The sequence below is a fragment of the Arvicanthis niloticus genome, chromosome 10 (assembly GCF_011762505.2).
Source record: "Arvicanthis niloticus isolate mArvNil1 chromosome 10, mArvNil1.pat.X, whole genome shotgun sequence".
In the NCBI taxonomy this organism is placed as follows: domain Eukaryota; kingdom Metazoa; phylum Chordata; class Mammalia; order Rodentia; family Muridae; genus Arvicanthis; species Arvicanthis niloticus.
This window is the reverse complement of record NC_047667.1, coordinates 63,106,159-63,119,173: the sequence shown is the minus strand read 5'-3', so window position 1 is coordinate 63,119,173 and position 13,015 is coordinate 63,106,159. Positions and strand designations below refer to the sequence as shown.

The 13,015-nt window shown below is 47.0% G+C and overlaps 1 protein-coding gene across 1 annotated transcript in view; it reads right to left on the bottom strand.

Moving 5' to 3' along the window:
* The window catches only part of Ptpn14 (protein tyrosine phosphatase non-receptor type 14), a 142,001-nt gene that overhangs the window by 30,594 nt on the left and 98,392 nt on the right, over positions 1 to 13,015 (bottom strand). The window contains exons 6-11 of the mRNA XM_034513143.2: positions 11,331 to 11,401; positions 10,739 to 10,826; positions 7,532 to 7,620; positions 4,589 to 4,676; positions 3,551 to 3,633; positions 941 to 998 (exon numbers count right to left, since the gene is read on the bottom strand). Coding sequence (XP_034369034.1) covers positions 941 to 998; positions 3,551 to 3,633; positions 4,589 to 4,676; positions 7,532 to 7,620; positions 10,739 to 10,826; positions 11,331 to 11,401 — 477 coding nt within the window. The remainder of the gene's footprint in view (positions 1 to 940; positions 999 to 3,550; positions 3,634 to 4,588; positions 4,677 to 7,531; positions 7,621 to 10,738; positions 10,827 to 11,330; positions 11,402 to 13,015) is intronic.

Below are 13,015 nucleotides of genomic sequence, written 5' to 3'. Positions count from 1 at the left end.
TGCCTGAGATGGGGTCTGTCATTATAGTTCACAGGTACAAATGACACTTGATCTCACCGACAAGAACAGGAGAAGCAGGCAAAAGGAGGACAGCAGTGACAACAGAGAGTGGCGACCAGTGCATGAGCAAACGCCCTGTGCTCCCAGGGAAGACACAGAAGGTTCTTCCAGATCTCGATAGCAGAGGCCCACAAGGTGGAGTCACACCGACATCAGCAACAGCCACGGGGGCTTAGGAATTCCTACATCAATCATGTAGGTGCATGTTGGAAAAGGAATACAACTTCCCTATGGTGTTCCTGTCTATCGACTCCAGGGACCTGTACATGCGGCAGAGTAGAAAGGCAGAGTGGAAAGTACATGTTCTATCTGTGACAAGAGAAAGCAGAAAAGAAAGTGCAGCTCCATCTATCCTGTCACCCTTGTGTAATCCTTAAACACGAAGAGCCTACAGCAGGACCACAGTTGTGCTTCCCGGCCACGTCACCAGGAAAGAGAACAGCCGAGGACAGGGGCTGATTGACTAAAGTCTGGAAATTAGGAAATGCCCCATCCAATCTCTTGTTCGCTATACTGAGCCTGGTGTTTGGTTGCAGTTCATTCAAAAAGCATTTTCTGGCTGGTTTGCTAGGCTCTATCTGTGGCACTTACAACTGGGACATGTCACCAGAAAGAAGAGCAAGTGGTCTAAAGGGATGATTACTCTGGCCTGGAGTAAGCCTGGAGTAAGCACCTCAAACTCCATGTAGAGAGAAGAGGGAGGTGTCCATGGGACAGCAGGACACGGTAGACACTTACCACACCTCCTGCAAGTGAATGATGTCCTTCTATACTTCCAGCAAATCTCCCCTGGTCATAGCACTCTTAGTCACCACCCCTCAATTCCATAACACAAGCCTTTATGCCAACAGCCAGACCACTGACTGAGGAGTGTACTCACCAGTGAGGACCGGCTCCAGGTGGGCTGGCGTCTGATTGGGGGTGGAGAATTTGACTGTCTATATATGAAAGATTAAAAATGCGAACCATCATTACTGCTGATCAAAGGGAAAGGTCAGAAATACAAGGGAGGCTAAGGGGGGGAACAGGCTAGACCTATGAGGCCTGCCTCCCAGCACACAGTTCAAACCTGCACACACAACATACACAAACAGCATGTATAGTTCACACCACCACACACAACATGCACAGTTCACACCACCACACACAACACACACAGTTCACACCTGCACACGCAGCACACACAGTTCACACCTGCCACACGCAGTTCACACCTGCGCATAGACATTACAAACTGCTTTGTCATTCTCCTTTTATCCTCAAAATGTTCCAGATTTTCCTGTAATCCTTTCCTCACTATTCCTGGGGGAAATGAGGATTATTTCTATAGAAATATCGTGAGAGAAATAAAGACTAGAAAACCTCACTGCATGTGGACTTTTAAACCTGTTCAATGTGTACCTGTGTGCAAAATAAAAATATTTTTAAAATGCTTCCAGCTTAAATAAAATTCTAAACTAGAGAAAATATTTTTTATTTTGAACCCATAAAGATAGTGCACGCTGAAAATGTTTACCAAGCCAGATGTCTTTATCTGTTTGCTTTAAATTCTGTTCTGATGCTAGGGGGTCAAAACCAGCAAGCACTGGGCAAATATTTCATAACTGAGATATGTCCCCAACCCAGCAAGTCTGTTACAGAGAGAGGACCCCATGATTAGACAACAGTAACAGAGAGTTGAACAGAGCAGGGACAGAGGGGATCCATCCTTGGGAGCAGAATCAGGAGCTCCCAGGACCACATGGTGTTTAAAACAAAATACAGACTTTTGACTGGGCTAAAATTCCTCAAAGAAAGACTCTCCTTATTTGGAGATTTCAACCTTCTACCAGCTTGCTGATAAATATCTTTGTTCTGGTGAAACCATGGAGACAAATGCAGTAATGTTGAGCTTTTAACAGCTGGGCAGGTTCAGTGTTAACATCCTCAAGTTAAGCATGGTCTTCCAACTCTTCCTCCCCAGGTTAAAGGTACAGCAACCGAACCCTGGAGTGAGGCATCCAGCTGGCAAGGACCAGTTCTACAGGAACAGATGTGGCAGGACAAGCCCGAGTGGCCCGTGAGTGGACAGCCCTGGATGGAGAAGCAGGCTGCTGAGACAATTCAAGTTTTGGAAAACTCTGGAGGGATACCCTTGATCGCAGAGCTCAGTGTGTATGGGGGGAAGATGAGATACATGCGTTTCCCTCGCAGGGTTCCCCCAGAACAGGGTTCTTGATTTTCAGCATCACACATGCTGTTCAACACAGACCACAGAAGACACACTAAGCACAAACACAGCAATGTCTCCATTCGCTGAGAAACAGACGAACCAGAAGATTGGAACTATGAAAGGGGCTCATATCCACCACACAGGGGGCAGCTACAGAATTCTTGAGGGGTGTCAAGGCCACCAGGCAAATTCAAAGGCAAAAGCAGAATAGAACCCTATGCGTGGGGCAATTATGACAGTGTGCCTGTAGAAGACCAGGTTATGCCCTTGCTTGGCCTGCTAACACATCTTTCCTATCTTTGTTGGTAGGCCTAGACTATGAGAGGTATGAGCTCTACTCTTAGGCCCTAGCAGTGGCCAACTGCACAGCCTGATTTGAAAGAGGCTGTGGGGCATGGAAGAAGAAAAAAGTCTGCCATGACCTGGGGATCCAGTTCTGAGTGACTGCCTTCTCCAGTGGCACCTCTGTACAGCAATATTCTACCCTGCTTGAATATGCCCACTGTGGGAGTGGAAAGACAGCTTCTCTCTCTGGCATTTACATCCCCGACGCTCTTTGAACCAAAATTAAACACCTTGGGGGCCCAAGTGGCGAATGCGCTCTGCTGAGGGCCGCCTTTTGAAAGCAGCCAAAGTAAAGGCATTGGCAGAGTTGGGCCCCCGGCACGCCATCTCCGAGGTCAGGCCATGAGGAAGTGCCCCCAATCAGACTCAGACTTACCCTCTTTATTTCTGAACTAAATTAAAAAGACACACAGATATGTGCCATCTCGGAGTGCCTTCCAAATCCCCCTCTAATTACCCTGGCCTCTCATTTGCAGTCAGATGGCACGACCCAGGAGCGCACGCAGGGTTAGCCAACTGTGAGCGGAAACAGGCCGAGCCGGCGACTGCATCTTCTCTTTTAAGTTGGCTCATCACGCCGCTCCCCACTTCTGAATGTCGTCTGCATCTAACACGGAGGGGCACCTGGGCAAATTGGGAGCACTTAGACTCTTCCGAACCCAGAGCTGAGTGCCGGAAAGGCACTGATGTGGCCCACCCATCCGGGAACATTTACAGTCAATTTGGGAATGATTGTCTCTCTAGGCACATGGGTTGCAGTAGACTGCACTTAAACTTCTCTCCCTCCTGACTGCCTTTAGTCTCTTCCTACGGTTTCTAGAAGGATCAAGGGGAAAGAATGAATGGAAACCAGGGGCCACAACCTCGCAGAGGCACTCAATTTAATAGGGCTGCGTCGTTCAGAGAGACGGTGAACAAGAGATATTCACTTACTCAGTGCAGATCTTGTTCTGTTTGTAAAATTTGTGCCGTGTGGTAAACAACCGAGAAATGTACTTGGCATTTTCAATATCGTCCTTGAAAAGGAAGAGATGGGGAAATGAACGCGTGTTTGACGAGATATTTGCTTCCCAAAGACTGTTCTGTACAGGCATCCATCCCTTCCCTTTTCGTGTGAAATAAATAAATAAATAAATAAATAAATAACATGTGGGCCAGGAAGTGACTCAACCATTGAGTTCAATGGTGCCCATGCCACCGTGGCCCAGCAAAGCTGGTAGAGATGACCGTCGGTTAATGAATTCTTCACATCAAAGATCCTGGTTCTGCAGCGATGAACTGACAGGTTCTCAATAATTCTAAAGCAGAACTTGCAAAACAACCGAATCAAGGCAGAGCCTAGAATTAACACTAATGTCATTCAATCAGAGACTGTGGTAAGGCGAACAGCCTTGGCTCCTGAGACGGTCCTCAGAGAGAGGCTCAACTGACTCCAGACAACGTGGGCTGAGGGACTGAAAGATCCAGGTCAGCCAGCAACAGAAAATGCAATCTGACATAACTAGGAGTCACATGAGGAAGCAGATTGCGACCAGGGTGCTGTGGCATGCTGGACAAACTTGAATCTTATTTCAAAGCCAGCAGGGACATTCATCAGTTGCAAGAAGTCATGTGGGACCAGACCAGGCAAGCATTAGAAAGAATGTCTTCAAGAGCATTGAGTCCCTTGTGGGGGGCGGCTGTGTCCAAAATGTTACCATGGGCTGCATGGGCCCTAGGATATCTAGGAATGCAGCCCAACACTGACAAGATAAGGTAGGGGTGTGTGTGTGTGTGTGTGTGTGTGTGTGTGTGTGTGTGTGTGTGTGTGTGGCTTGATTATGCAGTTCTTGAGTGTAGACTTAATAGACCACGACACTGTATCCCACCATCAAAAGGCTAAACAGGCACATATTAGGACATGGAGGATCAAGAAAGGGTGTTGTTAGCTTAAAATATGCTCCCTCAAGCTGTGCAGAACCCTGGACTCACTGTGTGGAAGAGCGCGGTCTCCTCCTTGTCAATCAGCTCCAGCAGGATGGCTGCTTTGCTGTGGGTAATGCTCCCAATGTCATTCCACCTGGGTCAGAGAAACGTCACTAGGCTTACTCTAAGATGGTCTGCGTGTTCCACGAGAAGGGTCTCATCTTGCAATTATGATTTAACTATTCTTTCTTTCTAACAAAAGCTCAAATATTCCACCTCTCAAGAGAGAAAAGGGAAAGAAATGCAAATAGGTACCAACCGACACAGGCAAGAATTCGATTTAGATTATACCTGCACAGTGACATTCATGAAATGTGTTTTGCCTTATTGGTGGCTAAAAGAAAAACCTGGATAGTTTTTGTCACCTTCCTCCCAAGTTTCCCACCGACGAGGTACTTCCCCCTGAATGCTTTAATGACCCCAAATTGTAGTGAAGTTGTGTTGCAGTGTGCACATTCACTGTGCCATCTTGGAAAATAATGCCCAATGGCTGTGCATGTCTCTACACACTGGTGATCTAAGCATACGCAGGCACACTTCCCTTGCCTGCCTTCAGAGTCCTGGCTATGACAGGTGTCCAGGGGACTCACTCGATGAGCAGATATGGACATGAAGGAAGACACACAGCATTCACCTGTGTATGGGGCCTGTGGCCTGTCAGGGTCTGAGGAATCTAATCCCAGAAGCAGGTGCCAGACACCAGGAGAGAAGTGTGTGCTTCCCATTCTGCTCAGAGACAGGCCCCAGCTGTCTCCTCAACACTCCAGCTTCAGCCGACACTTCAGCTCCCAGACCTATCCTTTCTGCATTACACCATGCTCACTGAGTTTTCTCCAATCTCTGGGGAGTTCTTTGTGTCTCTGTCTCTCTCTGTCTCTCCCGTTCCTCTTCCCTCCTTCTTTATTTTTTTTAAAGACAAGGTTTCAAGTATTCCAGGCTGATCTGAAACTTACCATGTAGCTGAGGCTGACCTTGAACTTCTGATCCTCCTGCTTCCAGCACTAATATATATGTTTTAAATTCTGGGATTAGATCTCTCACAAGATCTTTCACCCCAGAAGACACAGGCCCCTCACCTAGTAGATATTCCCTGTCTCCAGGTCTGTAATCCCTGCACTGATCCAGCCTCTTGCACAAAATTCAGCTCACACATCCGGAGGGGGGGGGGGGACAACAACAACAACAACAACAAAAAAAAACCAGCTGATTCACTCTTCCTTGAAGCAGATTCAATATAGACACTACTGAAAACCTGACTCAGTGACTCTTCTCTCTGAGTCAGGGATGAGTGAATTCTTTATCTGGGGTTTTCAGTTACTCCCAGTCACCTGCCCATTCCAGAAGAGCTGTGCTTTCCACTCATGCCTGGGAGTCCTCTCCCCTCTCCATGTTCTCCCTGACACAGACACCTGGCTGAGAAGCCACCTGCTGATGCTAGGATCTTAAGAGGCAGGAGGTCTCTTCATTCTTCCAGATGGAATTCCTTCAAAACAACTGCCAAAACTCTAGAGGCGGTCCTCACGCTGTGCCCGTCTGGGAACGGCACCTGAGGGAATAGAACCAACCCTGACAGGGCTTCTGGTTCTGACATGTGTGCATGACTGTTTCAGCTCAGCAGCTCATGTATGTGCAGGGCACTCATTTATGTGCATGCATATGTGTCTCTCTCTCTCTCTCTCTCTCTCTCTCTCTCTCTCTCTCTCTCTCTCTCTGTGTGTGTGTGTGTGTGTGTGTGTGTGTGTGTGTGTGTGTGTGTGTGTAATCCAGGGGACAACCTTGGGTGTCGCTCCTCAGTCACCCTCCACCTTGGTTTTCAAGACAGTCTCTCTCTGGTCTGGAACTTGACAAGGAAGTCAGCCTAGCTAGCCCGAGAGCCCCAAGGATGCGCCTGCCTGCCTCCACCTCCCTGCTCTGGATCACAACCTGTGCTACCATGCCCAGCATTTTTTATCTGGGTTCTAGGGAAAGAACTTGAGTCTTTGGAAGATTTTACTAACTGGGATACAGTTCCCCAGCCCTTAAATAAGTCTTAAGGTTTCTCTCTTCATTCTAGTTTCAAAGAGCAAGAGGGTGACATCATAAAACAATGGTACAGTGGGATCTGGGTGAGAGACATCAATCAAGACAGTTTGGGTTAGAAAACTATAAAAACGCAGCCCTGCCTGATCCACAAAGCTTGTCCTGGAAGCTTCCAGGCAGGAGGGGCTTGGCCTGCTTCAACTGTCACTGACCAGCTGCCTTAGGTGCACAGGTACACTTCCAGAGGCTCATACAAGAATGGTGTTCTGTCAATCAACACAGGGCCACACAACCCTGGTACACAATGAGCATATGTGACAGAACCTATAGGCAGCCATGCAAAGAGCCAGCTGGTGGACAAGTGTGGGGTGGAAGACAGTCACCCCATCCCTGCACAGGATTTGCTTGTACTAAACAGAAAAGAAGGCTAAATGGTCCAAGTTAATATATATATATATATATATATATATATATATATATATATACTCAAACTGATTAGTTATCACAGTCCAAGCGATTCTAAGATACACTTTTATAGGCGATCAAGCCCGTTTTGTTAGTATAAAGATTAGTTTGTGGTTGCCCAGTGCGTGGTCAGAGGGTGCAGGGAAGAACGTGGTTTGGGTCCAAATGGCCAGGGATAGTCCCAACAAAGGCAATGGCAGGACTGCCTACAGAGCCTGCTCTTCCTACACCCAAGGTCCGCCCCAGTGACTCAGTGACTTGGAATGCACATCCCCTGCAGTCAGGAAGGTTGAGCCTCCAGGAAAAGCACTATCGGTTTTTCCCTAGCCCCATCAATCCTGAAGAGGGTTAATTTCATCTCAACTGAGAAAATGCAATCCACTCCAGCTGGTGTGGCTCTGGACTCACTGCATAGCAGTCAGTGGCCTGCAGCCTCTGAAGGGGAAAGTGGGAGGAAGAGATTACCTGTATATTACTGCCTGTCTTCCGATCCTGTTCCTCACAAATATCCCCATAAAGAAAATGCCAAGGTGCATGCTGTTGCCATGATTGTCCTGCAGGAGATCAACAGAAGGCATCTGTTACCATGGTGACCTTATCACATCATTCACAGTAGCTAAGGTCATCCAGCCTGAGAGAGACGAATGAGGGAGATATGGAGTGGGGCAGGGCGTGCACATATATACCACAGAGTGTCATACCGTGCACACTTTAAATCGGACACTCTGGCATATGTCAGTGGACGCCATGATTCTAAGTAAAATGAGAAAAGGCATGGGGAGACAGACACAGAGTTCACTCGGAAGGAGTGGGCCTTATCTGAGCGGAGAGTGGGAGATGCAGAGCAGAGGACATACTGGCCAAGACAAAAGCTATAAATAAATAAATAAATAAATAAATAAATAAATAAATAAATAAATAAATTTTTAAAGGGCTAGGACTGTGAAATGACATGTGAGTTAGCTTGATCTCCGTGTCCTACATGCACATAGATATCAGTAGATTCTGTACTATCATATCATTGAATTTGTCGTTTTAAAAATACAGGCACAAGGGCTGGAGAGATGACTTAGCAGTTAAGGGCACTGCCTGCTCCTCCAGAGGTCCTGAGTTCAATTCCCAGCAACCACATGGTGGCTCACAACCATCTGTAATGAGATCCGATGCCCTCTTCTGGTGTGTCTGAAGACAGCTACAGTCTACTCATACATAAAATAATTAAATCTAAAAAAAAAAAAAAAAATACAGACACAAGGCAAGAGACAGCACCAACCTTAAGCATTTGTCTGCAGTCTGCCCGCGGTCACCCTAGGAATGATGCAACAGAGCTGGCTGCATCCTAGCCAGCAGGCGGCTGTGCTGAGGCTGCAGGACTCCCTGACTGCATCTTTCTTTACCACATTCTATTTAGAGGCAATTTTAGGATTTTTCTCAAATTTGTTGAGCTCTACTAAATTTTTAGTTTTCCTTTGTTCCTTTCTTTCTATTTATTTATTTATTTATTTATTTATTTATTTACTTTTAAAGGAAAACAGTTATCCACCCACATACTTTGAAGAGCTGGATATCGTTTGGGTTTGTGTAAAATCTCACTCACCCCACTGAGGTCCAGGCCCTGCACCCTTCAGTGCTGGCCCTCAGGCCCTCGGGGAGCCCCGCCCACTAGACACGCCCCTCTGTTTCCTTGGCTCCTCTTTAGGACCCTGAATTGCTCAGATGGTAAACATTCTAGGTGGTTAAACAGTCTCTCCTGTCTCCCACCCTCATGAATCCGCTCTGAGGAGCTTCCCTCTGCTTCATCCTGTAATCTCCACTATCTTCCATTTCTAATATATCACTTTTTAATATTTAATTTTATTCAATATTTTAATATAATTTTGCCTGCTCTATGCGCTGTATGCATGTCTGATTCCCACATAAGACTGAGAGGGTACCAGAGTTCCTAGGACAATGGTTAAGGGCATCCGTGAGCTATCTTGCGGAAGCTGAAACCTGGGTCCTCTGAGAGAGCAGCAAGTGCTCTTAACCACGGAGCCACCTCTCCGGCCTACTTCTGATATATTTTTAATTTCTGAAAATGTCTTATTGTCTTAAGAATTGGGTTTTTAAAAAAATAGGGTATTGTTATCCCAAATTGTCATGAAACGGTGGTCTTCCCACTCTGAGGAAGAACCTGCTAGAAACCCACGGACATGCTACAAAGCAGACTTCAGCGCAAGCTTCACCGGTTGCCCTTCCTACAGTCTGGACAATAAAAACAAACAAGCAGATGGTTGCAACAGTGAGACCCCCAACTTCCAGGCAGAGAAGCTGGTTTGGTAGAAACAGAGAAAAGTTGACTGCTTTTCCAGTGACACAAAATGCTTTGACTGTATACAGGCTGCTGTGAGTGGGCTACAGATGGGCTCGCCAGGCATTACTGCAAGAAAAATGGATTACAGCCCTACCAAGGGCGGCATTACAGAAGCAAAAGGAAATTAAACAAATCTAAAAGTGAGCCATTTAGCCCTTACCACGAGACTCGGACACCCCGCTTGATTCTGTTCGACGCTCACAGGCCATTCTCATTAAGGCAAATTGCAGCAAGCAAAAGAGTGGGAACAGATCGTGCACAGAAAGCAGGCGGCGGAGCCAGCCCAGAGTGAAGTACTGAAATCACAGGCATCGCCCAGATCGCTGGGATGCGCCAACTGCACTGGGTTTCTAATAGAATGCCATCTTCTGAAGAATTGTTCAGTAGAGAAGGGGAAATAATTTCGGATTCTGTGCTCCATGATGCTCCCAGCCACACCCACTCAACTCCAGTAGGTGGGTTCTTACCATGGATGTAAGGTGCTTTTAATGATTTCCTAGGCATGGTTTCCACAGAACACCCACCACACACAGCTCTGTAGAGCTGGAGAAATAAGACATGGCTGCATGCTGGAGATGCTTTTAATCTGCTTCACCAGCAATCATCCCCACATCCAAGGAGAGTGCAGAGGATGCTCAGGAAAGCCCCTAGCTAGCCTCCGTTCACATCCGAAGTACGATGGCTGGAAGAAAGACAGACCAGGTCTCCATACTTTAGGGTGAGGGGTGCTGGTGTATGGACTCAGTTAGATGAATGTCCTATAATAATAATCTATAATATAATAATCTATATGTCCTATAATATAATAATCTGCTGAAGACCAAACCCCAAATCTCTGAGCTAAGAAGTGTTCTCTTTACCTACGGTGAGTTCTTCACACTACAGTGGTTAGGATGGAAAGTGTCCCCCACAAGCTCACGTGTCAGAAAAGGACATCACCAGCTGGTAGTACTGTTTGGGAAAGTTATAGAACCTTTAGGTAGCAGAATCTTGCTGGAGAAAATAGGTCACCGGGTCACTGGGTCACCGGGGACAAGTCCTGAGGCTTCACAGCCCACTCTGCTTTCACTCTGCATGCTGGTTGCTTATGCAATGTGACCAGATGCCCCAGTGCCTTCTCCGGCACCAAAGGTTGTATTCCCCTCAACTGTGAGCTAAAATTGACCTTTCTTTCTTTAAGCTGATGCTTGTCCAGTCACAGGGAGGAAACAGTAACTAATTCATCATCTAATGTCCTGTGACACTAAGAAGCTGAAACCACTCTGGCCCATGGCATTAACTTTGAAAATGTACATACAGGGTCAGGGATGGCATGTTACCTTCACCGGGAAGATCTCTTGTCCAAATCCATCCAAACGCTCAACTTCATTGATATACATCAGCTCAGCTTCTGCCGGCAGGATCCCGCTACAATCCAAACAGCCACGGGAGGAAATGGTTAGCACAAAAAATGACTGGAACGCCTCAGTATCCTAACAGCAAACTCCAGAGCTGAGGCACTGGGGATGGCAAACATTTCCACTGGGGAGGATGATACCTTATCAACTACAGCATTAACATTCAGCTGCCTCTTACTCGACAAAAAAAAAGGTAAATTACTCAATTAAGAGACATGGCCTTAAGAGCACTAATTGTCCCACACATCTCTGTGGACAGTGTTGTTTATTTTAAAAAGATACTAGCTTGCTTGCAGCTATGAAGATTTTCCACAATTTTAAAATGGAAAACTTTTAAAGAGAGGGAAGGGACAGGGAGGGAGAGGAAGAGAGTTAGGAAGATTAAAAAAAAAAAAAGGAAGAGGAATGGAGGGGAGGGAGGAAGCAGGGAGCACAGCCAGAGGTAGGGAGGAGCCAGAAGGTGTGCTATGTTGAACATGAGAATGAACAGATTCTCAGTCTCCACCTGCCTTACCTGTGGGCTTTGTGCTCCTGGGCCACCTTCTGGGTCAGCTCCTCCAGAGCAGCCTCCTCCATGGCCAAATCCTGGAAGAACAGAAACACAGATGAAGGGTGGTGTCTGACAGTGGCTCTCTTGTCAGGTATCCCCAGTAATACGTCCCCTCTCTCTCTCTTGTAGAAGAATGGGCTCAAGTATATGGTTCCTGCTGTCCCACGTATCTCTTCACCACAGCCAGTGGGACCCAGACAGCACAGCTCCTGCCATAGCAGTGGCGTGGCACTTTTTTCTATTTATCTTCTTCCCTGCCTGACTGCCTCTCACATGTACTTTTATTAAATTGCTTGTTAGGTACTTGTGCACTCTTTCTCTCTGTCTCTGTCTCTGTCTCTGTCTCTCTCTCTCTCTCTCTCTCTCCCCCCCGTGTGTGTGTATGTGTGTGTTCATGTATGTGCAGGTACATATGCATGTGCACATGAACATATGTGTAAGTATATGGATGGCAGAGAATGAGAGAATGACCTCACCTCTTGCTCCTACACTGAGGAGGTGTAGACAGCTTGGTGGGTTGTGTTGTTGGTGTTGTGTTGCTGGTGTTAAAAGACAAGGACTCTCACTTGCCTAGAACTCACCAGATAGCCAGGCCAACTAGGCAGAAAAAGCTCCAGGGCCTAAACTGGTTCTGCCTCCTCAGCAGACGAATTACAAGCCAGCTTTTCTTTAACGCGGCTTCTGGGAATCAAACTCAAGTCCTTACAAGCTCATTACTGTCCGGCTATCTCCACGGCCTGTGGGGATGTGCTTTTAATAATTAGGGCAGAAGCCAACAAGTATCCAGACTATCATTTTAAAGAGTTGAACACTGGAATCTGCTGTGCCAGGACCTTTTGTCTACCTCTAAAATTCCAGGCAATGAATTTAAACTGTGTGGCAGCAGAGCTGGCTCACTATGGTGTTACTTGCTGCTCAGCATGGGAGGGGCTTAAACACACCTCGGGACACCTGCAGGAACATCTGTAGGACCTCATGTGTAGCCATCCTCCTTAGCTACTCAGCCAAGGAACAGATGGCTGTCAGGCGCCAAGACAGCAAAGCGTGCACATTTGGCGCCTGAGCTCCACAGGCAACGGCAAGAGTCTTCAAGCTACATCCTGCTGAAGGCTTCTCCCTGCTCACACTGTCGGTGGTGCAGGGTGCAGGGGACTGAAATCTGGACGGAGTCATACAAAGTGTCAGTGAAATGCTTGTCATGTGAGCATGAACGCCTGAGGTCCAGCCTTAGAATCTACGACAAGATGGCTTGGGTGCCTCATGGTCATTGACGTGGGTGCTGGGAACCTGGGAACGACTGAAGCAGAAGGCTTAGGAGGCTCAGTCTGCAAAGGGGGAAACTGGAGCTTGCTGGCCTGAAGATGCAGCCTAGTGGATGAGTTCCAGGCAAACAGGAGACACAGCTTCAAAACCCAAGGTGGACCAGCACCCTAGAAATATATCCAGGGCTGACTTCTGGACACACACACACACACACACACACACACACACACACACGAACACAAACAAAAATATTTTAAATAGCATTTATATCGACGTTTATTTCCAAGCTCACAAGCCTACATGGGTAAAACTCTACACCATTCCCAAAATAAACATGGGTAAGAACTACTCTATCTCAAAACAACAATGTGAGGAATTGGTATCGT